At 37.7% G+C, this 25,715-nt stretch overlaps 1 protein-coding gene and 1 long non-coding RNA gene across 7 annotated transcripts in view; one reads left to right on the top strand and one right to left on the bottom strand.

The window, feature by feature from the left end:
- The window catches only part of TBC1D31 (TBC1 domain family member 31), a 62,873-nt gene that overhangs the window by 30,455 nt on the left and 6,703 nt on the right, over positions 1-25,715 (top strand). For all 5 annotated transcript variants that reach the window (XM_067017442.1, XM_067017440.1, XM_067017441.1 and 2 more), the window contains 13 exons: positions 168-344; positions 4,066-4,145; positions 4,224-4,370; positions 4,711-4,844; positions 9,024-9,157; positions 9,471-9,650; positions 10,640-10,872; positions 11,133-11,285; positions 12,300-12,435; positions 16,616-16,708; positions 19,300-19,440; positions 20,855-21,049; positions 22,086-22,209. In XM_067017442.1, the coding sequence (XP_066873543.1) occupies positions 168-344; positions 4,066-4,145; positions 4,224-4,370; positions 4,711-4,844; positions 9,024-9,157; positions 9,471-9,650; positions 10,640-10,872; positions 11,133-11,285; positions 12,300-12,435; positions 16,616-16,708; positions 19,300-19,440; positions 20,855-21,049; positions 22,086-22,209 (1,927 nt within the window). The remainder of the gene's footprint in view (positions 1-167; positions 345-4,065; positions 4,146-4,223; positions 4,371-4,710; positions 4,845-9,023; positions 9,158-9,470; positions 9,651-10,639; positions 10,873-11,132; positions 11,286-12,299; positions 12,436-16,615; positions 16,709-19,299; positions 19,441-20,854; positions 21,050-22,085; positions 22,210-25,715) is intronic.
- The window catches only part of LOC136792897 (uncharacterized), a 30,332-nt gene continuing 21,380 nt past the window's right edge, over positions 16,764-25,715 (bottom strand). For both annotated transcript variants that reach the window (XR_010837482.1, XR_010837483.1), the window contains exon 3: positions 16,764-19,197. This is a non-coding gene — a long non-coding RNA (uncharacterized lncRNA). The remainder of the gene's footprint in view (positions 19,198-25,715) is intronic.

The raw sequence follows: 25,715 nt of genomic DNA on the forward strand, positions 1-25,715 counted from the left end.
GTCAACAAGGAAACATTCTTGGACATTTTATTTACACTTTTTGCCTCAAGGATAATTATATCTATTAAGGCATATTACTAAATTGAGCAAAATACATTTTGTAAATTATATGTTAACAGGTCTATTTTCCAAGGATAACCGCTGGATTCCCCCCTCCCCCCTTTTAGCCACCTCCTCCTTTAGTGAAAGTGATTGAAGATTTGCCTAAGAGGAAAGTGAATTCTGGTGATCTTAAGATGAAAGTAACATCAGGAAGAGTACAGCGGCCAGCAAAATCAAGAGAAAACAAAATACAAGCTAGAATATTAAAACAAGACCTGACTGGTAATTTTGAAAATAAAGAGGTAAGACTATATTAAACTTTTGTTTGTCATGGCTCTGCTGTAGACAAGTCTTCTGATTTCTAGACCGTCATTCTTCCTTCTCTTAGGAATTAAAGGAAAGTTATAGAAAAGAAGCAAGTTGTAACTGAAATTATAACATGCTTTTAAAACTTTTTAAAATTAATACATGTTTATGGTTTTTTTAAAAAAGTCAAAACAGTATAGAATTGCACTGTCCAATATGCTAGCCACTTGTCACATGTGGCTAATCTGATCTGAGATGTGGTATATGTGTGAAATACACATCAGATATTGAGATTTTATTATGAACAAAAGAATGTAAAATATCTTTTTTAAAATTGAAGTGTAGTTGATTTACAGTATTAGTACAAAATAGTGATTCAGTATTTTTATAGATTATACTCCACTTAAAGTTATTATAAAATATTGGCTATACTCCTGGTGCCATATATCCTGGTAGCTTCTTTATTTTATACATAGTAGTTTGTACCCCTTAATCTCCTACCCCTAAAGAATGTACAATATCATATTAATAATTTTATGCTAATTATATGTTGAAATGATATTTTTATTACATTGGGTTAAATAAATGTATTAATGTGATTTTTACCTGCTGCTTTTGACTTTTTTTAACATGAAACTTAAATTTTATATATATATATATATATATATTTTTTTTTTTTTTTTTTTTTTTTTTTTGGCGGTACGCGGGCCTCTCACCGCTCTGGCCTCTCCCGGTGCGGAGCACAGGCTCCGGACGCATAGACTCAGCGGCCATGGCTCTCGGGCCCAGCCGCTCCGCGGCACGTGGGATCTTCCCGGACCGGGGCACGAACCCGCGTCCCCTGCATCGGCAGGCGGCCTCTCAACCACTGCGCCACCAGGGAAGCCCCGAAACTTTATTGACAGTTGCAATCATATGCATAACAATGCACAGCTCAGTAAACTTTTACAGACTGAATACACCTGTGTTATCAGCGCCCAGATCAACGAATGCACCATTCCCAGCACCCGAGAAGCCCCTCCGCCACTCCCTTCGAGACACTTCCCCCTTTTACCCCAAGCATAACTACTCTCCTCCCTTTTAACACCGTAGATTAGTTCTGCCTTTTCTGTACTTAGTTCATTGGATCGTTCAGTTGGTACTCTTTTGTTTCTGGCTTCTTTCATTTAAGGGTATGTTGGAGAGATCCTTGTGGTCGTAAACCATTCGCTCACAGCTGTATGGAATTCCGTTGAGTGACTAAACCATGCTTTATCCATTCTGCTCTCGGTAGGCCTTTGGGTAGTTTTCTAGGTTTTTTTGCTGTTAGAAACGGTGCTGCTCTGAACATTCTAAGGCATCTTCGATGAGCATAGGACACGTTTCTGTTGGGTATAAACCTAGGAATGGAATTACTGGCATACGGGCTGTGCATATGTTCAGCTTTAGTAAATACTGTCAAGTAGTTTCCCAGGTGGTTGATTTAAACAATCGTATTCCCACCAAGAGGTACTTGAGGGTTCCAGTTGCTTCATATTCTTACCAACTGTTGGTATTTTTCACATGAGTTTTAACAGCCTCTTTTCTTCTATAAGCAGTTTTAAAATGTGAAACTTCCCTCTAAAGAAGAATGTGTAAAGTGTTGTCTACCAGGGAAGTTCATTAGAAACTCAGTGCCTAGGGATTTTACTGGAGGCTGGTTATAGGCACCCTTTCCAAATTCCAGAGTCCACAAGGAAAGCAGGTGCCCAGCATAAACCACAGTGTACAGTGTAGGCACAGTGAGAGGCTCCTGTTCGTCTGGAGACAGTGGGAACTTCCTCGAAATCCAGCTATCTGGACACCAGACAAGGGCCAACCTTCAGGTGGGCCTTTCGAAGGGTGGCAGCCACAGACCTGCCATGTTAACTCCTTTCTGGACACATTCACGTCCACATTAGGAAACAGAGTATCACCAGTAGCGCCGAAGCCCCCTGTGTGCCTGTCCCCAGTCGCATTTCTCTCCCTGTCCCATAGCTGTAACCATTGTCCTCACTTTTGCATTACGTCCTTGGCTTTCCTTATAGTTTTATCGCCTCTACAATGTAACCCTAAACAAAATACTGTTCAGTTTTTTTTGTTTGTTTTTTTTTGTTTGTTTTTTTTTTTTGCGGTACGCGGGCCTCTCACTGTTGTGGCCTCTCCCGTTGCGGAGCACAGGCTCCAGACGCACAGGCTCAGCGGCCATGGCTCACGGGCCCAGCCGCTCCGCGGCACGTGGGATCTTCCCGGACCGGGGCACGAACCCGTGTCTCCTGCATCGGCAGGCAGATTCTCAACCACTGCGCCACCAGGGAAGCCCCTACTGTTCAGTTTTAAAAAACTAAGTAGCAGGCAGAAACCCAGCTGTGTAAAGATTGGGCGGTGTTGACCCTATTAGTTGAATGTGTTTCTGAGGCATGGTCTGGCTTCAGCTTTCCTGAGAGTTCACAGGAGCCTTTTCTGAGAAAACGAGTGGGCATGGTGATGATTGACTTCTGGGAAATAAAAGTGACACCACGGTCAGGGCATCTGGCAGCCCTTGGTCTGGATCAAAGTTGGAAGCCCTACAGAAATATGTCCGGGAGTGGGCGGCTTCTAAAAACCCGTAGCCAGTTCTAAGGAGTAGGTCAAAGTAGAGCCCTTCTATGGGTGACATGCCTGTCCTCAACTAATCGTGGCATCAGGACGTGGAAAGGGAAGTAGGAACTTCGTCAGCTCATGGTGAAGACAAAAGCAGATGAAACTCAGGCCAATTCACCTGGGCATTCTGACCTTTGTTTAAAGAGGCTTCAATGGCAGCGGGTGTCTTGGTGACGACAGCAGTGAAGGTGTCTCTTTAATGGATCGCATTGCTCCAGTCTGGGCTAGTTGCCTTTAATGTCTGGTACATGGCCCTCAAACGGGGATCTTCATTCACCATCATCTTGGGCTGTCCCTCACCTCGCTCTTACACTTTGATTACCTGTTTCTTATGTGGTGAAAAGAGCACTGAACTAAGTCAGAAAATGTGGCTTTGAGTCTTGAGCCAAGACTCAACAGATTTGTGATCTTGAGCAAGTTGCTGAACTTCTCTGACCTTCCCATTTTCTCAAAGAAAAGAAGACAAAACGTCTCATCTGTTTCATATAGTTGTTAGGCTTAAACGAGATAATCTATGAAAATGGCTTTATGATCCTAAAACCTATAAAATGTTTTTCCATTAAGATAAAAATTGACTTAAAAGTTAAAAGTGCAAAAAAATAAAAGAGATGGAAGGAGCAAGAGAGGAAGAAAATATCCAAACGCATTGCTCTTGCTACAGGGATTGACAAATGACAGCCCATGGGCCCAATCTGGCTACTCAAGCTAAGGATGATTTTTATATTTTTAAATGATTGCATTTTAAATGGTTATATAAGTACCTGCATAATATGCTTGATTCTGCCTCTTGACCCACAAAGCCTAAAATATTTACTCTCTGACCTTTGACAGCAAAAGTTTGTCAAACCCTATTACAGGGTAAAAAAATATGTCATAAACTATCTGCTGTGTATATGCATACTCAAGAGAGAGAAAGATGTGTGTGTGTGTGTGTGTGTGTGTGTATGTGGAGAGTCCCATGATATAAAATATTTTTTACTGTGTATTGTGTTCAAAAGTTGGAAAGCCACTGTGGACTAGATTACCTTTTCATTTTTAAGATTATGTCACTTATTGATACTATATTTTTCTTTACAGAATGAGTTTTCAGATGGATTAAACAAAAAGCGTTTACAAATCTTATTAAAAGGCTATGGTGAATATCCAACGAAATACAGGTAAAATTTAAATTCTTGCATGTTAAATCAGTCTTATTCCCCTAATTTTTCTTGGTTAAAATTATGTTTTAATTTCAGAATGTTCATTTGGCGCTCTCTGCTACAGCTGCCTGAAAATCATACTGCATTTAGTAACCTTATAGATAAAGGTACTCATGTGGCATTTCTCAACCTTCAGAAGAAATACCCCATCAAAAGTAGGAAACTGCTCAGAGTATTACAGAGGTATGTATGTTCAGTATTTTGCAGCAATGTGTATCTCCCCCAAGATATTTATTAATTACAAATGGGAAAATAGTGATTTCATAGTAGAGAAACTTAGCAGACGCCTCCTTAACCAAGTAATCAGATTTAAAATCACCAGTAATAAATCCTCTCAATGAGTTGCACGTCACTTTTGTGGCATTCTTGCCAAAAACTTACAACCTCAGTCTAATCATGGGAAAATAGACACACCCAAATTTCACCAGATTTACCTTCTGTATCATTTTTCATCGTGTGAATGTATTATTTATTCAAATAAATTTTAACAAGCTTCTCTGGTCTTTCCTCATTTTATTCACAGAACCCTCTCCGCATTAGCTCACTGGTCCGCCATCTTCAGTGACACACCGTATCTTCCACTTCTGGCATTTCCATTTGTAAAATTATTCCAGAACAACCAGCTCATCTGTTTTGAAGTTGTTGCTACGCTTATAAGTAAGTAAATAAGTAAATAATGAAACCAAGAGTAGATACTTATACATTTTCCTGATACCTTTGCAACATTTAACAATTCTAGTGTCAGACAGTCAGACATAGAGCATAAAATGGAGAGTTTGGACATTTATACATAAATAAACCTTTTTACTTACAATGAAGTTTGGACGGTTGCATTTTAGAAGATACTGTTACAGGCTAGATTTTGTTAGTAGGAAGGAAGCAGATGTTTCACTTGTTGAAAGTCAGTTATTATTCATAAGACTGCAGTAAGTATGTAAAGCATTTAGCACACGATGCCTAATGTGGCAGGTGTTGGCAGTTACCCCCATTCTCATCATCCATAGCTAACATTTAATGAGAACTTCCTGTGTACCAGGTACCATTCTAAGTATTTTGCCTTTATTAACTCATTTAACCTTACAGCAGTCCTGTGAGGTAGGTGTTATATATTATTATTCCCTTTTTATAGTTGAGGAAACTGAGGCACAGAGAGCTTAAGTTCCATGATTAGGTTAATGACAGAATAAGGATTTGAACCCAGGCACTCAGAACCTATAGCTGTCCTCCCATTGTGTTACTGCTTCATCATTATCATCTACACTAAAAAGTGAGTCATTTTTTTTCATATTAGTAAAATCAGCTAAATGGTTAATAAACTGGATCCAAATTAAACCAACACTGGTTTAACAAAAATAACCATTTTTGTATGTATTTTTCTTGTACAAAGGAGATAAGCACTTAACTATAACAATAAAATTCTGAAAAGTAGAAATAAAAAGATCCCTGCGTACATATTGTGAATATTTTAGTTTACTTCTCTTTACAGATTTTCGTTCATTTTATTCTGTATTTGCTTTAGTAAGTTTTTACCAATCATTGGAGAAAATATAGGAAAATATACAAAAGAAAAGAAAATTCATGAATATTCCTCTTCCTCAGAAACCATCTTGATAATATATTAATGAATTTCTTAAAAGAGCATTTCCCTAAATCATTAAATATCTTTAAAAATATAATTTATTGCCTGTATAACATTTCATCTTATAGTTATATCATAATGTATCCCCCAACTGTTAGACTTTTAGGGTTTTTTATTTTTATAAGTATACTACTTTTATTTCATATGATATATACATTTCTCTTATTTGTATACACTTTGTAAACATTTTATTGTTTATTGTAATATTCTATAATGTACATGGTCTAGTTTAATGTTTTATTGTTGGACATTTAGGTTGTTCCTAATTTTTATGTATGAAAAGTAACAATGTTGTGACTAGCTTCACATGCATAAATTTATAATAATTTCTTTTGGTTAGAGTCCCAGAATTGGTATCACTAGGTCATAAAATATGAATATCCTAATTGATTCCACTAAAGGGTTGTACTAGTTTACCCTGTCAATAACACTAAGAGTTTTAAAAGGAAAAGAAACAAGAACAAAAGATGAACAATGCAGTTTAAAAATGGGCAAGGGCTTGAATGCATGTTTCTCCCAAGAAGATGTACAGATGAGCTACCGAGCCCATGAAAAGATGCTCAGGATCATTAGTCATTAGGGAAATGCAGATCAAAACCGCAGTGAGACACCTCTTCATACCTACTAGGATGGCTGTAATTTAAAAGAAAATAAGTGTTGGCAAGGATGTGGCAAAATTGTAACCTTTGTACATTGCTGATAGAAATGTCAAATGGTGCAGTCACTGTGGAAAACAGTTTGGTGGTTCCTCAAAAAGTTAAATATAGAATTACCATATAACGCCACAGTTGTACTCCTAGCGATATCCCCCCAAAAATTGAAAACAGAGACTCAAATAGATACTTGTATACAAATATGTTTGTGGAGCATTATTCCCAGTAGCCAAAAGGTGGAAACAACCCAAATATCCATTAACAGATGAATGGAGAAACCATATCTGTATATATACAGTGGAATATTATTCAGCCATAAAAAGCAATGACATTCTGATGCCTGCTACAACATGGATGAACCTTGGAAACGTGTTGAGTGGAAAAAGCTAGACACAGAAGGACAGATTTATGTGAAATTTCTCAAATAGGCACAGAAAGTAGATTAGAGGTTACCAGGGCTGGGGAAGTAGAAATGAGAAGTTAATGCTGAAGAGGTACAGAGTTTCTGTTTGGGAAAGGATTTTGGAAATAGTGATGGTTGCACAACATTGTGAATAGAATTAATGTCACTGAATGGTACACTTAAAAATGGTTAAAATGGCAAAGTATATTTTACCACAAGAAAGAAAAAAAGGAGATTATATCTAATTTAGAGTAGGTATGCACAACTATATCTTTTACTTCCAGTAAAATCTTGTTACGTAGCTACGCATGATTATATACTAAGGAAATTGATTTTTCTCTTCTGAAACTGAAATCTAAATCTAAAAGATCCATGACAGTCAGCATGAATAGCTATGGGTCTCAAACTAGCTTTATTCAATAAACTGAGCTTCAACTAAATTTAGCCCTGCTTTGGGCTAAGCCATTGTATTGGCTTTCAGGTTACAGTCTAGTTGGGACCAAGAAGAAATTGTGAAGAAATATAGTTACTTCTATGTATACTTTGGAATACATTTATAAAAGTCATTTTGGGGCTTCCCTGGTGGCGCGGTGGTTGAGGGTCCGCCTGCCAATGCAGGGGACATGGGTTTGTGCCTCGGTCCAGGAAGATCCCATATGCCGCGGAGCGGCTGGGCCCGTGAGCCATGGCCGCAGTGTCCGGAGCCTGTGCTCTGCGACGGGAGAGGCCACTGCAGTGAGAGGCCCGCGTACCGCAAAAACAACAACAACAACAACAAAAAACTATAAAAGTCATTTTTAAGCACTCTTTAGAGTCCGTCTTATAACAAGGAGGAAGTTCTGCAGGTTGAGCGAAGGGCCTCCACACGCTGATCACTTCTCTTTATTGTGCTCTCAGACAATGTCTCTAGGTCCTCTACCCCTACTTCTGTGTGGTGACACCTAGCAGAATACAAGAGGAGACGTTTACTGTATAAAACAGGATTTCCCTCTTGCTGAACTGAAAACAGTTGTTCTGTTGATGAAGATTAAATATAAGAGGGCTTTGTGTATGTGTGTGGTGTTTAAAAATTCCCCAAACTAGCAGTGTCTGGGACATCATAGGTACTTACTTAGGAGAGGTTGGATTTTTCTGTTAACTTACTAAGAGCAGCAGTTAAAGAAGCGGAAATGTTTCTTTTAAAGCTTAGTTTTTGCAAGATTTTATTTATGACTTAATTTTTAACTCAAATCTAAATAACTAATAAATGAAATAGTGGAGTAAACCATATGTAATCCAATATTCTGATCAGACCATGTGCTAATTTGAGAAAGATCTTATCGTCAAAACATGAAACCCCAGCTCAGTATTTAAAATAAAAAATCTGAATTTAAGAATTACGGAAAGTTGGGGTGGTTAGACATAGGTTCATGGAGCAGTGAAACTGATCATCTTCCTAGGGTTTTTGGAAAAGAATGTTTTGGGGGTTGTGCTGGTTACTAAGTGAGAGTGAGTTAAAGTCAGCCTTAGAAGCCCCTTCAGTGGAACGGATTCTGCTTTCTATTGGCTGACTTTCAGAGGACACCGCTGCAGCTGTCACTGATTGGTTGGTTTTCAAAGTCAGGTTTACTGAAACAAGTTGTCATTGATCAGTTAGATTTAAAGCCAGTCCTGGTGACTGCCTGTCACCATAGCTGTAGAACACGCTTTCCCTAGAAATGGGACTCTTTAATTAGGTATGAATTTTAGTAGATTTGAGGAGATTGCCGTTGAACATTGATCACATTTTATCGAAGACTTAAATAGGGACCTTTTTTAGGAGGGTTATTTTGTTAACCTGGAGAAATCTAAATACATGCAGCGCACAGGCCAGCAGGAAACAGAGCCTTATAGCTACCATCAGGAATACTTGGGGAAGGTTTGTTTGTTTCAGTTGACACTCTCTCATTGACTGCTCTGAAGAAACAGGAATATTCTGTAAACCTAAACATACTGTGGTAACATGATGGAGTTTTAAAATCTATTGTTCTGGAATATCAAGAGTTATGTTTTCCTTATTAATGGGCATGTTGAGGATATAAAGAGTGGATACATTTAAGAACTGCAAAGCTCTTTGACGATACAGAAAGGTAAAGGTAAATTTTCAATTTTTTTCTTCATAGTCAATTGGTGTCAACACTGGTTTGAATATTTTCCTAATCCTCCCATCAATATTCTTAGTATGATAGAAAATGTTTTGGCATTTCATGACAAGGAACTCCTGCAACACTTCATAAGTCATGATATAACTTCCCAGGTAAGAAATGTAAGGTTTTTAGAATAACGACTTATTTTGGAAGCAAACATTGGTTCTGGTATAAATAAGACAGTATTTTCTTGAAAGAATATAATAAACATACTACTGTTATACTTTTAATAGTATTCCATTTTATTTCTTCATTAAACTGCTTTCCTGAAAGTCTGTAAAGAAGAGCCCAAATTAGAGTAGTTCTTTTCATAATTATGTTCTTAATATAATGATTTTAGTATCTAAACCAAACGAGCGTATTAGCAATGGCTGTCATGAGTTTTCCCTCAAGAACTAATACATTTTTTCTTATTTATTTTAGCTGTATGCATGGCCTCTTCTTGAAACTGTGTTCTCGGAAGTACTGACAAGAGAGGAGTGGCTAAAATTATTCGATAATGTCTTTTCCAGCCGTCCTTCATTCCTCCTGCTGACGGTTGTGGCCTACAACATATGTTCCAGAGCTCCTTTGCTCAACTGTAATCTTAAAGATGATTTTGAGGTACGTATCCTTGTTCTTAAGTAGTGGTCCGCAAATTTCATTTATTTCAATTAAAAATCCACTTATTTATTGAGTACCTACTGTATGTCAGGTAGTGGTGCCAGGTGGTAAGAATGTAGCGGAGAATAAGTTATACCAACTGCATCCTGGCCCTTACATAGCTGTAGTCACTCATAGCTTGACCGTTAGTCCTAAAATCGTGGCTTCGGAGAATCACGATAATATTGGAGTTTTGTGCTTTTTGCCTACTTAAAGGATGTTTGACAGTTGGGTAGTTGTTCATTCTGTGCATGATCTTATCAGTGACCCAACTGGTCTGTGATAATCTGGATGCTTATTACACATGCAGAATGGTAACTGTGAGAATTTTGAGGACAGTGGCTGAAAGAAAGCATTAGAGGTAGTTTTTAAAGGGAGAGGTTCTTTTGGTAACAGGATGAATTAAGTTGGTTTTGTTTGTTTGTTACTTATTTTATGGTTCCTATCAAATTAAACTTTATTTTTACTTCATGATCACAAGATGCATACATATATGTATGTATGTGTGTATATATATTAGAATTTGGATCTGCCAGCAGAACAAGATAATGTGGAAACATGTCAGATATTTTTTTAAAACCAAGGTTATCTTCAAAGGCTAATTTAGTTTTGAATTTACTTATTTTGGATTTTGAAGAAAAAAAATTCCAGTAGAAGAATTTATTTTGTTGTTGAAGCAGTCTTCTATTATAAAGGAAGCCTTCATTTTGAGTTAAAATTTTAAAAGTTTTATTTCAGAATTTCATAATATGGTTGTATAAATTTATTTTTTTCAATATGAAACTGGATCTTCATTTTAAAACTTGGGTTACGAAACGCTTCAGTGAATTTGCAAAAAAAAAAAAAAAAAAATCCTCTTAAAGATAAATTTACATGTTTAAACTCGTTTTAGTTCTACCTTAATTGCTTTACTAGGTAAATCTCAATTTAAACACGAAGTTTTCTTCCAGTATTTTTTTCACCACCGTAATAACCTGGATATAAGCGCTGTAATTAGAGAAGTTTATCATCTCATGGACGCCACGCCCACTGATATTCATCCAGACAGCATGCTTGGTGTTTTTGTGGCACTGACAAAAGGGCAATACCCAGTGTTTAATCAATATCCAAAGTTTATTGTGGACTATCAGACACAGGAACGAGAAAGAATAAGGAATGATGAATTGGATTACTTAAGAGAGAGGTAATCATGGAATGGTTGTTCTTTGATAAAAACAAAATCTATTATAAACAAAATTTTTGTGAAAAAGACATGTAAATTATTAAGTTGTATAAAATCAGAGTTTGAAGGATGGAAATATCTTTAAAGGTATTCTTGCATATGGAAGTAAAACAGTTACATATTAATCAGGTATACATTTTGTGTTTTGTTCGTTCTTGGACTTAAATTACTCAGCTTTCTTATTTGCGTTTTGTTATAATAATAAATATTATCTACTCTAGGCAGGCAGTTGAAGACATGCAAGCTGAAATAGACCAGCAAAGAGTTGAAGATGAAGCTTGGTACCAGAAACAGGTACTGCTTCGTAAAGCTGAAGAAACAAGGAGAGAAATGCTCTTACAAGAGGAGGAGATGATGATACAGCAAAGACAAAAGTATGTTTAACACTTTGATAAAAGCTGGACATCTGAGTTATTTTAATCATTTTTATTTCTTATTATGAAATTATATATAATTATATACAGTTTCACTTTATACAGTATTACCCAGCTCTGCTATTTCCATTAAGCAAATGTTTAAGCTAATAAAAAGAAATTATAATACACTTTTCAAAAAATTGGCATATAGTAAAATGTAATTCTAAAGCTATACTGAGTATAATATAACTTGCTCTGATTATTCAGAAGTAATACAAGATCTAAGGTACCTTTTACAGTGGGCAGAAATGCCTTGCAACACAATGCTGGGTAAATCATCGTCAGGGGAGTATAATTTTTTAAACTGTGTTTTAAACATATCTGTGTGACCTGAAAATGAAACATAAAATGATTGTCTCATTGTACATTTCATACTTTGGAGGACGGGGAAAGAAGTATTAAATGCTTATTCAATAATACGTTAATAAGGCAAGATGTTTAAATTAGTTAAGTTTATGGGATAAGCATTGAGATTAAGGCTAATTGTTGGGAAAATCACTTCTGTAAGTGTTTGTTGATTCTTATTTTTGGATAGGACTTTATGAAACAGATTTCTGGTGTGAGTTTAAAAAAAATTACTGAACTGAGCCATTAGCCTTCTAAAATTCTAAAAGAATAAGCATACATAATCTTTGGTAACATTAGAGTATTTTGGGGCCTTTTCTCAGATAAAGGATATTAATTATATTGAGGTGATCTGAGTAGTAGACCTGTTAAAGAGAATTTTTGAGTATGAAGAAATAGCCAATTGCATGTGGACTTGTCATTTTCATGAATGCAGGCTTGTTTTGTAACTGAGCATTTTCATTTATATACTATAAAAACCCATGTTATGATGGCACCAGTTGAATTGGGAAAGCGGACTAAAATAGGTGGCAGGCCTTTCATTGTTGTGAAACATAGTATTTTTCCATTTAAATATATATTGGGAAATGATTTTATTTATTCCTCTTGATGTATTTTGTGTTTAAGACTAGCTGCTATGAAAAGAGAGTTGAAAGTAAAGGAAGTGCACTTACAAGATGCCGCAGGAAGGCGTCTTCTGCAGCTTCAGCAAGATCAGTGTGAAATGGAGCTAAGAAGACTGGATGATGAAATTGAGAGAAAGGTTTATTATTCTTAGTTCTCATACATTATCTCCATTAACTCTCATTTAAATGTAACGAACACCTTCAAGTTAAGTATTATTCCTAAAGTTCACAAGGGATACTAAATAGCTCCTTTAGTTTTATGTAATTCCGCCCCGCCACCAGCTATTCTTATTCTCTCTTATATTTCATTAATGGTTAAATGTTTTAGAAATGCCAGGAAAATGAGTCAAGTTGACGAGTGACCTTGATGACTGTTTCTTTTAGAGAAGTATCAATTAACCATGAAGTTAATTGTGAAGTAAGGGAAATGCTCCTTTTTAATATAAAAATTTACACATCGCCAGTCTAAAAAGATTTCCATTATAAAATATATGGAGTTAAAATGGACCTTCTCCACTCTTCTCTCATTTCATCCCCAGAGATAAATTATTTTAAAATGGTTATATATCTTTCTCTTTTTTATGGTTGCATAGTATTCCATTATATGGACATGTCATAGTTTACTTAACTAATCCTTTGCTGTTTGACATTTAGGTTGTTTGCAGTATTCTGCTGTACGAAAAACACTGCTAGATTGTGCATTCTCGGTACAAATCTTTGAGTAGTTGCACACATATTTTTGTTGAATAAATTCCAAGGTATGCCAGATTGTCCTCCAAAAATGAATCCACTTAGGTATTTTAAGAATATAAGAGTATTGATACCCTAGTCAATTTGGAGTGCATCAATCTTAATATTTGCCAGTCTGATAGGTGATAGGTGAAAAATGGTTTTGTTTTTTGGGGGTTTTTTGCTAGTGATGGTAACTGTCTCTTCATTTACTTATCTTCATTTGTAGAACTAAAAATTGCATATCTAAATCGTTTCTCCATTTTTCTACCAAGTTACTCTTTTTCTTACCAATTTACACAGGATCTTTTATCATTTGGGGCAGCAGTGTCCAATAGAAATGTGGTGTGAGCCACATGGGTAATTTTAAGTTTTCTAATGGCCACATTAAAAAGTAAGAAGAAACAGGTGAAATTAATTTTAATAATATTTAACTCAGTATATTTGAAATTATCTTTGCAGTATGTAATTAGTATACATTGTCATTGAGATGTTTTACCTTTTGTTTGTACTAAGTCTTTGAAATCTAGTAGTCAGTTTATACTTGTAGCACACCTCAATTAGGACTAATCACATTTTAAGTGACTCAACAGTTATATGTGGCTATAGTGCTTGCCTCACAGCATAGGGTCAGGGCATTAATCCTTTTGTCTGTTGAGAATGTTTTGCTCGGTCTGTGTTTCTTGACTCTAAGAATGTTTGCGGAGTCTTTTTTTCATCATGTAAAATATTTTAATTTTAGGATAACCAATTTCATTAGTTTTTTATGACTTCTAGGTTTTCTGTCATGTTTATTAACCTTCCCATTTAAGGTTATATTACCACCTATGCCTATTTTCTTCTAGTTCTGTAGTTTTCTGTTGTTGTTTTAATCTTTGATTATCTTTTTATTTATTTATTTTTATTTATTTATTTATGGCTGTGTTGGGTCTTTGTTGCTGTGCGTGGGCTTTCTCTAGTTGTGGTGAGCAGGGGCTGCTCTTCATTGCGGTTTGCAGGCTTCTCATTGTGGTGGCTTCTCTTGTGGAGCATGGGCTCTAGGTGCGCAGACTTCAGTAGTTGTGGCTCGCGGGCTCTAGAGTGCGGGCTCAGTAGTTGCAGCGCGCAGGCTTAGTTGCTCCGCGGCATGTGGGATCTTCCCGGACCAGGGCTCGAACCCGTGTCCCCTGCATTGGCAGGCGGATTCTTAACCACTGCGCCACGGGGAAGTCCCTAAGAGTCAGCAGATTATTGTGTGCCAGCAAATCTGACCCACCACCTGTTTTGCAAGGCTCGTGAGTGACAATGGTTTTAACATTTTCAGTGGTTAAAAAAAAATCGGAATCAAAGAATAATTCATGACATGAAAATTATATTAAATTTTTAAAAACATGAAATTCGAATTTCAGTGACCATAAATATAGTTTTATTGGAAAACAATCACACTTATTTGTTCACATATTTCTTTGGCTGCTTTCGCACTACAACGGTAGAGGTGAATAGCTGACACAAACTATGTCCCACAAAGCCTAAAGTATTTAACTCTGAGACCCTTTACAGGAAAAGTTTGCCAGCCCCTGATGTGTCTGAAAATTGAATGTAAGGAATGAGTTAGGAACCAAGCTTACTTCTTTCCAAAGGCAAGTCAATTTTCCCAGCAGCATTTGTTGAATATTAGCAAAGTCATTTTGCCAGCTGATGGTTATTAAATGTTCAGTTCCTTTATAAACTTGATCTCCTCCTTTGCTGTCGATTCCTAAGCCAGTATCACACTGTTTGAATATCACCTGTGTAATGTTTTACTAATTAGTAGGCCTAATTACCACAATTAGTGTGCCTTTTAAAGAGTTTTCTTCAGTATTCTCAAATGTTTATTATTTCAAATAGAGTTTGAAAATTTTATCTCTTTCTCTCTCTCTCAATCCCCCCATCCTATTGGAATTTTTATTAGGATTGCATTGAATTTGTAAACTAATTAAGGAGTTTCAAACTTGCTTTTGATAAAGTAGTAAATGTTTAAATTTTTCTTAAGATTTTCATTCATCTATATTAATAATCTATTATCTCTTTTTATAGCATGAGATAATACTTTTTGTTTAAAGCCAATTAATCTTAAATTGGTTTTTTAAATCCATGATTTCTTTTAACTATCTCATCTAGTAAATGAGGTTGATAATTCAGTATTCTAGAAAATCTATGTTCTTCTCCTAAAGTAATACGGGCTTAGAGCTCTGATCTCTTTGTTCCAAACCCCTTTGAGATAGTGGAAGGCAGTTTTTGGTGAAAGGAGCCTGTCAGGTCCTTTCAGTGGCACGATCTGACCTCTGCCTCCCGTTCCAGCCTCCTGCCCTTCCATCTCCCTGGTCTGATAGTGAGCTCTGACCCTGCTAAATAGCAAAAGCTTCTCTACTCACCGTTCAGGCGCCAGCAGGAAAGGCTGCTTGAGTCCAAAGTGACACGTACAAGTGACACAGACATCTGTTAGTAGCAAGCAAAGTTGGATCTGTTTTGCTCTGGTACATAGCTGTTTGTACCTCTGAAAATTCATGAGCAAAAGAGCTTCTGTAATTGAAATTCCTAAAAAGCATTATTTGCTATGCCAAACGTCTTCTCCACCTCTTAGCATTATAACTACTCTTGCTTCATCAACTCAAGTATCCCCAGCTTTGAGCTAACGGCTTTCTCAGGAACCTCTTTAAGTTGAACTGGTTTTCAGTCCGTGGTTTTTTTACTCCTTGGATGCATGTCCTTGCACATCCCACTATACTCTCATTTTTACTGTTTGTTTCTCTGATTATATGTATTTGATAGTTTGTCTGCAATATCTAACACTTTGCCTTATGCGTGTAAGTAGTAATGCAATCATTAACCGTTTACTGGTTGGATGAAGTGATTAGGTTAGATGCCTCACGGGTTATAGTTTGTTTTGTTTTGTTCTGAAACACATATCATGTTTTTCTCACTCCTAAAGGATGAGCGTTTTTGGCAGCCAAGTATTTAAGACAGTTTCCAGGAGTCTCTATCTAGAGAGTTCCTGATCCAAATCCTCTAGTGTGTAGGACTGACAAGCTCCCAAGTAATCACATTTTGCGAAAGGTGAACTTTAAATTGGCTAAGTCCAAGCAGGGCACATACAGGTTGGACAGTCCACAGTAAATTTTAACTTGAAATTACTAGTTGCCAAACCGAATTTAGAAAAGTATAGATGTTTAATCAAAAAGAACATTAAATAAATGTTATTTCGAATAAGATTAAACATTTTATATTTTTATCCCCTGTGAATTTAAATTGCTCAAGTTTTTCTGACTCATAATATGGCTAATGTAATGTGGAAAGAGCTGCCATCTGTTCTCCCAGTCTGGGCAGATGAGCATATGGTAATTGTGTTTTCTTTTTTAGAAAATTATGCTTAACTTTAACTCAGACATTATTTCTAGATTCCACAGTGAATGTTAATAGATTGGCAATTACGCTGGTTTCAAAAACCCAATACCTATTATTTTAAATGCATTTAGCGGGTTGTTCATATTACAAGATTACTAAATCTATTAAACAGAAAATACTTCTGTAAATTATTTTTGGTATTCACAGTTTGTTATTTGGCCGTAGGTACATATGAGAGATAGAGAAATTGCTGCCACAGCGAAAGACCTAGAAATGAGACATCTGGAACTCGAATCACAAAAAAGACTTTACGAGAAGGTATAAATCAACAATTGCCAATGTAAGAAAAGCAGAGTTTGTACGAACTCTTTTTAGACAGTTTATTCAAGGTTTTTTAATGTTCCTTTTATTTGTTTTGTTTTTTTTTTTTCAAGAAGAGTATAGTGTTATCCAGGATTGTAAGGTAGCCAGAATGTCTGAATGCACAGTTTGTTGTAATTCTTTAATTCATGTTTCTCTTAACAACTTAGTCTAGTGTCTGAAGCACCAGATGTAAGCCCCAGATTTTGCCTCAGGATGTTTTACTAACTCACTAAGTCTTCTTATATCTGTGTAATAGTGACTGCAAAATTAACCCAGTACTTCACAAAGATCCTGCAAGGTAAGTCAGATAAGAGCTGTAAAGCCCTCTAAATTTGAATCTTCTGGAATCAAATCAGCAAGTACCTACTTTAGCACACATAATTCAGTTTCCAAGACACTGGAAAGGGAAACTTTGTTACTGCTGCGGATATTTTTTGTTGGGGAAAAGCATTATGTTACTCGTTGATTTAATGCTGAAACACCATGTTTTCACTTCCTTCAGTCCTCTTACAGTCAGGCTGGGTTTGAAATTAGCGATAACTACAAATACATAACAGGTCACATGCATGTGATGCTCACATTAAATGAGATTTAAAACACAGCATCCGTTCATAACTACAACACTTTAAGTTTCTACGCTGAACTTTTTCTAAATCTGAGCCCCAGGAATTTACACTAAGTCTCCTGTGATTCTGAATTAGAATTCATTCATTTGAACTAAGCTTGAGGTTATTTTTTACTATCTTTTCTGTGGGGGAGGTGGAGTGGTGGCACCGGGGGCATGATTTCAGAATTAACAGAAATTTTGCAAGAAAATACTAAAAATTTCAAAGCGTTTTTCTCTCATTCTCAAATATTAACATTTTGCTAAATTTGCATAATCCTTCTCTGTCTGTCTATATACACACACATTTTTTTTCCTGAGCTGTTTGAGTAAGTTGCAGACATGATGCTCTTTTACCCCTGAATACTTCATTGTATATTTCTACAAGGAATCCTTATTACATAATCACAGTACAGTTACCCAATCAGCACATTAACATATTATTATCTGTTGTATAAACCGTATTCACATTTTATCAGTTGTCCTAAAAATGTCTTTTATAGCAAAAGAAAATCTAATCCATTTGTTTCAGTTGTCATGTCTCTTTATTCTCCTTTAAGTTGGAACCATTCCTGAGTCTTATCTTTATATTTTATGACATTTATACTTTTGAAGTATATAGGCCAGATATATTGTAGAATGTTCCTCCATTAGCATTTGTTGTTTACCTGATGACTAATATCAAGCACCTTTTCATATGTTCATTGTCCATTTTTATATCTTCTTTGGAGATCATGTGGTTTATGTCTGTTTAAAGCATGTAGGGCCGTACTTTCTTGGCTTTTGTTATATCGTGTAATTTTTTGTTGAAAACTAGCTATTTTAAGTAAGAGGACATTTTCTGGAAATCACATTCTTTTCTCTCCCCAGGGTTTCTTGTTGTTTCTTTGCTTAGTGACTTTTCTGAATTGTTCTGTAAAGTATTCTTTGTCATGCGTAGCCACTGCGTAGTCTCTCCCCAGGTAGCCTGGTGACTGGACAGAGATTTCTTTAGAGCCCTTGAACCAGTAAGCCTCTAGCCTTTGCCGAGGGGCACCGTGTGCAGCATGCTCGGGCACACTTTCAACACTCAGTCAGTTAGATAGTTTACAACTCTCTTAGATTTCACTTCCTGATTTTGCAAAACCTCAGTTCACCGGAGCTGAGCGCTTAGGACCTTCTCAGGTCTGAGCATTCACACAGCCCTTGGCATGTGCACATTTTTACCCATGCACACGGCCTTCTAAAGTCCCAGGAATCTATTGGAGCATTTCAAAGCCCCCTGTAGGTATCTGATTCCCCAGCTTTTCCTACAAAGCTTTTTGATGGGCCCGTTGTCTGCTCTGTGATCCAGTGCCTTGGACAGTCACAATGTTCAACAGGTTCCCCTGACTGTTGTCAGCAGACATCCCCAGGGAAAAGGCTGTAGGTGAGTTAGGAGTCAGGTCAAATAAACACAGCCTTGAAAGTGGGGTCTTCCAAGTCAGATGGTGACAGTTCTCTGGGAATGGGAGTCAGAAGGACCTCAACTCCATTTTGTCCCCTCCGTCGGCTGCCAGGCTCATGATTTTCAAAGCTAATGGCAGAGCTTAGGGGTGGCATGGCATAGGAATAGTGCCAGTTGAAAATGCCGTAAAGTTCGTCTTTCTTACTAAGATTCAGCCATTTTTATGAATAAATGCTCCCCAGATTGCTGTAAGCCTTCAGTTAATTTCCAGAGTTCTGAAAAAGTCTGTTTTGCCAGTGATCTCAGTGCTTTTATAGATGAGAGAATTTTTCAGAGGTCCTTACTCTTATTTCCACTGATGTCACCGCTGTTTGCTTTTTACTTTGACAATTAGATGATTACAGTTTTGGTATTCTGAAAAAGAGCAGAGACGTTTTTGTGTTCCAGCATCATTATTATATGGATTGGTGATTTTTTTTTTTTTTTTTTTTTTTTTACAAATGACTTCTTTAACAGAATCTCACTAGAAATCAAGAAGCTATTGCAAAAGAAATGAGCGAAGATGCAGACGCCTGTAAACGAAAAGTGGATCATGAAGAACAGATGTTTCTTAGGCCGATAGGAACAGATGAGACTCAGAACCAAAAAACTCAGAAGGTAAAAAATATGATAAATTTAGTGTATCTATAAAAGGAGGAATTACCATCTGCCATTCTTTTAAAAGAAGGAATTTAATATTGAACTCTGTAAAGTTAATTTGTTTCTTTGCTTCAGTTATCACAGTGCCTAGAAACTCACATTATTTTATTTAGAGGTTACTTACTTCACTGACAGCCATATACACATGTCTTTTATACTCTTTGAGAATTTCAAGACTTGGAAGAAAATACATAGGGAATAACTTTATAAATTTTAGTGCCCTACATTGTTAAGTCTCCGAAATTATCCCTGAGTGGATTAGTTGCAAAACATCAGGTCTCGGGGCTTCCCTGGTGGTGCAGTGGTTGAGGATCTGCCTGCCAATGCAGGGGACATGGGTTCGAGCCCTGGTCTGGGAAGATCCCACATGCCACAGAGCAGCTGGACCCTTGAGCCACAACTACTGAGCCTGCACATCTGGAGCCTGTGCTCCGCAACAAGACAGGCCACGATAGTGAGAGGCCCGCGCACCGCGATGAAGAGTGGCCCCCGCTTGCCGCAACTAGAGAAAGCCCTCGCACAGAAACGAAGACCCAACACAGCCAAAAATAAAAAATAAGTTAATTAAAAAAAAAAAAGATATAAAGTTGAATTTAAAAAAAATCAGGTCTCTGCCTGGTATATAAGCCAGCATTTCCGAAGTGTATGCTGTAGAATATCAATAACTAGTATTAAATAAAATGGGGTTGACAAGTATTGAATATGCTGTCTTAAAGTTAGGTTTTTCCCTGCCAGGTTTGAGGATATGGCACATTGTGAATCTTTAAGAAATTTTCTTAAACTTATTTTATAGAATTTCTTGTGGAGTATCCTTTCAGAAATGCTGGCTTAAATGAATGGAAATAGAATCTCAGGGCTTCAGGATAGAACTTTGTCTGTTATCCCTTTAACAAAACGTTAAATGGGTCTGTGGCAGGGCCTGGCCCTGTTCCAGAAGCCAGGAATAGTATAAGATTTCCCTACCTTCTGTTCTGTCCCTTGGCTTTCCCCCCCAGAATATCCCCCCCCTTTTTTTTTTCCTTATAGGCTTTTGTCCAGTCTGTAAAAATAGGTTCTTCTGACTCCTTTTCAAAGGACTGAAACATAGGAATTGTTTAATTCCACCCATCCCTTAGCCTAGAAGTTCTCAACCTTGGCTATACATTAGAACCACTTGAAAAGCTTTCTAGAAGTACCAGCATCCAGCTGATAAAGAGATTGATTTAGTTGGTTTGTGGTGGAGCCTGGACATCAGTTTGTTTTAAACACTGAGGTGATTCTCATATGCAACCAGGGTTGTGAACATCTGTCCTGGACACTTGGATACGTTGAATGGACATACCGTATTTTATGTAGTCTAATCTTATTTCTGAAATTTACGTATTTTTCTTAGTTAATTGAAGAAAATTTGGCAAAAGCTGAACAAGCATGTCTAAATACTGACTGGCGAATTCGAGCTTTACATAAACAAAGATGCGATGATCTACACCGAAATGAATGTTACCAGGAAGTAGCCAAACTGCTTCGGAAAAACAGAAAGAAAGAAATGGAAGTATTAAATGCAGTGATGGAGGGGGAAGCTAAAAAGGTAAGAAAGGTGTTACAAACTTCTTGTTATTAAATCATTTAAATCTTGAAATAGTACATAATCAAATGGCAATAGCATCAAACCACATAATTTGTGTTTGAAAAGATCTTAAAGATGATCTGATTTTAATAGGTAGTGCTCAGAGAAGTTCAATGTTGATGCCACCTAAGAATGACTAAGAGTCTTTCTCAGTTACATTACTGTCTCAACTTCCCAACCTCGTGGATTTGTTCTAGCTGATTGTATAGTATCACTACTTTGATTTACCTAATTATTTTTTTTTCCCGGTTCACGGGCCTCTCACCGTTGTGGCCTCTCCCGCTGCGGAGCACAGGCTCCGGACGCGCAGGCTCAGCGGCCATGGCTCACGGGTCCAGCCGCTCCGCGGCATGTGGGATCTTCCCGGACCGGGGCTCGAACCCGTGTCCCCTGCATTGGCAGGCGGACTCCCAACCACTGCGCCACCAGGGAAGCCCTACCTAATTCTTTATACTAGCAACGTAAAAGACTTTCAACAGTTAGGAATTATATGTAGCTACTAGTAACAAAAACCAAAATAACAGTAACTGTAAGCAAGACAGAAGTATTTTTCTTTTTCACATGAGAAGTCTGGAGGTGGGCAGTCCACGGTTGGTATCCTGGCTCCAAGGTCATCAGAAAAACTGCCCCCTTCAACCGTCCTGCACTATTTCCTGGAGTATGTCTTTCATTCTCAAGGATACCTTTCCATCCATTAATTTTTAAAACTCAGTCCCATAAGGTTTGAGATCTGAAATGTATTGAAATGAATTGTTATTTCAGTGACAGTTGGGACCCGTATGGCACTCTGAGGAATTGAGTAGTAGGGACATCAGAGGTGCCTCTGCTTTCAAGTTCTTCGACAGCCTTGAGCCAAGACAGGCACCCAAATTCCCTAATACCAGATAAACCCTACATGCCTTAGAAATACAAAGTAGAAGAAATAAAAGGGGCCACTTCACTATAGGAACTTGCATTAGCACAATTTTTATGTGACTTTTTTTTCATTTGTATTTAGTGGGAGGAAGCTGAAGAAGAAGACTTTCATTTGAAATCAGAAAAGAAAGCTGCTGCTCTTCCAGATGCCTCTAGAAGGTGGTTCCTAGAGAATGAGACCCATGGTCCACATCCGTATCATAAAGGTGAGCATCGTGAATGCTTCTTTCTCCCTTCATGGTGCTACACCTCCATCCAGTTACTGTGGTCTCTTATCATGGATAAATCCTTGAGATGTATTTTGGCACTTTTAGTCAAATTATTGCTCAGCTAAAAGGTAATCACTTTTTGGTCAGGAAGAGTGGGAATGAGGAGGTGGGGCTGTTTAAAAAAAAAAAAAATCTCCAATTAAGAATTTCTCAACCATCCTGTAGAATTGCTTTATTCCACGGTCCTAGGCATCCCCTTAATGTACTAGACTATGATTTGTTCCCAAAGTGCTATTTCTAGTTAATTTTAGTAAAAATGTGTGCTTTGCCAATAGCTGGTCCTCAGAACAACAGTTTATTAAAGTAACACAAGGAAACTTATTATAGGATCTAATCAAACATTTCGTTTTGGTGCAAGGCTTACAGTGGCATTCAATGAAAAATCAAAATTTTAATTTAAAATTCTTGGAAATTCCCTGGCAGTCCAGTAGTTAGGACTCAGTGCTTTCACTGCTGTGGCCCGGGTTCAATCCTTGGTTGGGGAACTAAGATCCCACAACCCCCATGGCACGGCCAAAATAATAATAATAATAATAATTTAAAATTCTAAAATAGAGTACAGATACAGGGAACTTCTGTTTTACTGTATCTTGTATTGTTTCAGTTTTTTACAAAATGTTTGTGTTACTTTTTAAAATAACAAACAGCCTTACTGATGTGTAATTCACATGCCATACCATTCATCTATTAAAAATATAAAATTGGGCTTCCCTGGTGGCGCAGTGGTTGGGAGTCCGCCTGCCGATGCAGGGGACACGGGTTCGTGCCCTGATCCGGGAAGACCCCACGTGCTGCGGAGCGTCTGGGCCCGTGAGCCATGGCCGCTGAGCCTGCGCGTCCGGAGCCTGTGCTCCGTCTGCAGCGGGAGAGGCCACAGCAGTGGGAGGCCCGCGTACCGCAAAAAAAAAAAAAAAAAAAATACAATCAACAGTATTGTATTACCATATATTAAAAAATATATTCAGAGTTGTGCAGCCATCACCACGATTGATTTTAGAACATTTTCACAGCCCCAAATAAACCCTATGTCCATTTGCAGTCATTCTTCATTTCCTGCCACTGCCCCCAGCCCTTGGCAACCACTAATCACCCATTTCTGTAGATTTGCCTATTCAGGAAATTTCATATAAATGGAATCATATGCTACATGGTCCTTTGTGTCTGACTTCTTTCACTACCATAATGTTTTGAGGTTCAACCATGTTGTAGCATATATCAGTACTTCACTCCTTTTTAATGCAGAATAATATTCCATTGTATGAGTATTCCACATTTTATTTATCCACTCATCAATTAATAGACATTTGGGTTGTGTCCGCTTTGGGGCTTTTATGACGAATGCTGCTCTGTGCCTTACTTTTGTAATTACTTTCGTAGTGCACAAATTGGAAAGCAAAAATAGAGGTTAGATGCTATCATCATTTAATTAGGCTGCTTTTGAAACCCCTCATTACCTCCCACGCTTTTGGGTTTAGGTCCCAAATAGTGCCCGGAGCCCTTGGGGGAAGTCGGGAGCAAAATGTCACAAATTTACACAGACACAAACCACTGGAGCTGCCACTTCTCCCTAACCCTGTCACGCTTACCCCAGCATTAGAAAGAAAGGAAATGTGAGCCTTTTGGAGAACCTAAGAATTTAGAAATTGAAGAGGAAAGAAACTGCAAAAAGCTCTCTGCACCCCTAGTCCTCCTACATGTTGGCCCTTCTGCCCCCACGGTGTCTTCCTCCCATGCCACCTACGTTTCTTCAACGTTCCCAAATTTCACCAATGAGAGATAGTTTGGTTAATGATCATTCATTTTTCAAAAGGCAAATGTGTAAGGATTTGATCGTTGCCTTCATCAGGGTATATAGATTAAATCCGTGTCATTTAATCCTAAAACTGGAGGATAATCGGCTAAACTTAGGAAAATGGCATATTGGTTGGAAGTGCTCAGCATTGGTTTGTCACTCAGAGCCTAGAAGCGAGGCACCAGGAAGTAGGAAACACATGAGTGTGCCAACGACAGATCGTTTATTTAAATGTGTGCCCAGTGTCAATCTTTATTGGCAATGGGGAGGAATTCTTATTGTTTCCCAGAAAACAGAACCTTCTGGACAACGTGAATGACCCTCACTGCCGCTAAAATCCCAGGCCCATAAACTTAAACTGAATAGTGAGTGATGTCTTATAAAATATTAGTCCAGATTTTTAATGGGCAAAGGATTTGAACAGACAGTTCTCCAGAGAAGATATACAATGACCAATACACATATGAAAAGATGTTTAGCTCAAATTAGTCATTAGGGAAATACAAATCAAAACCACAAGAGAAAACATTAAAATTAAAAATATATATATACAGTGAGATACAACGTCGCGATCAGTAGCACGGATGTAATCCACTAAGAGTGTGGGCAAGGATCAGGGGAGTTGGAACAGTGCTGGCAGGAATGTGACGCGGTGCAGCCACTTTGGGAAAGAGTCTGGCAGTTCCTCAAAAGGTTAAATGTAGAGAGACTGTGTGACCCAGCAGCTCCACTCCTAGGTATATACCCAAGAGAACTGAAAACATATCCCTACAAAAACTTGTACATTGAATGCTCACAGCATCATCATTCGTAATAGCCAAAAAGTAGAAACAACCCAAATACCCATCAAATGAGGAATGGATAAACAAAATATGGTATATCCATACAGTGGAATCTTATTTAGCGATAAAAAGGAATTAACTACCGATTCATGCTGCAAAATGGATGAACCTTGAAAACCTTATGCTAAGTTAAAGAAGCTAGACCAAAAGGCCGCATGTTATATGATTCTGTTCATGAAATGTCCAGAAGAGGCGAACCTGCAGAGGCAGAAGGGGGTTAGTGGTTTGTGGGGGGGAGGGGGAGGGGAGTGGGCCACCAGTGGGTAAGATGTTTATTTGGGGGATGATGAAAATGTTCTAGAATTAGTGGGGATGAAAAGTCAACTCTAAGTGTACTAAAAACACTGAACCTGTACCCTTTAAAGGGGTGAATTCTGAGGTATGTGAATTAGCTCAGTGAAGCTTATTTTTTTTAAGGACATTCGTAAATGCTGGTTGCCAGGTAGGGCCACTGGACCAGGTTTTAAAGTGAGTGGGCCTTGAAAAAAGGGAAGAGCTGAGAACAACTGGAGGACATTTCAGGGAGGGAGGATTTCCTGGTGTGGCGCAGGAGCCCAGGCTGGAGGTCGGGAACACCGGCCTCTAGTCCCAGCCTCATGGTAAATGAAGACAGAGTTTAAATAATCTTAGCCAGAGTCAGTAAGCTGTGTACCTCTGGTTAGTTTATTTACCCACTTGGGTTTCATTTGTGCCTATTAAGAAATGTTTACTCGTCTTCAGTTTCCTCATTTGTAAAATGAGAAGATTATAGACTGGGCGATTTTTAATTTGGTTACAGTTCTAACGTTATATTACACCATTTTCTAACC

The sequence above is a fragment of the Kogia breviceps genome, chromosome 17 (assembly GCF_026419965.1).
Source record: "Kogia breviceps isolate mKogBre1 chromosome 17, mKogBre1 haplotype 1, whole genome shotgun sequence".
Taxonomy (NCBI): domain Eukaryota; kingdom Metazoa; phylum Chordata; class Mammalia; order Artiodactyla; family Physeteridae; genus Kogia; species Kogia breviceps.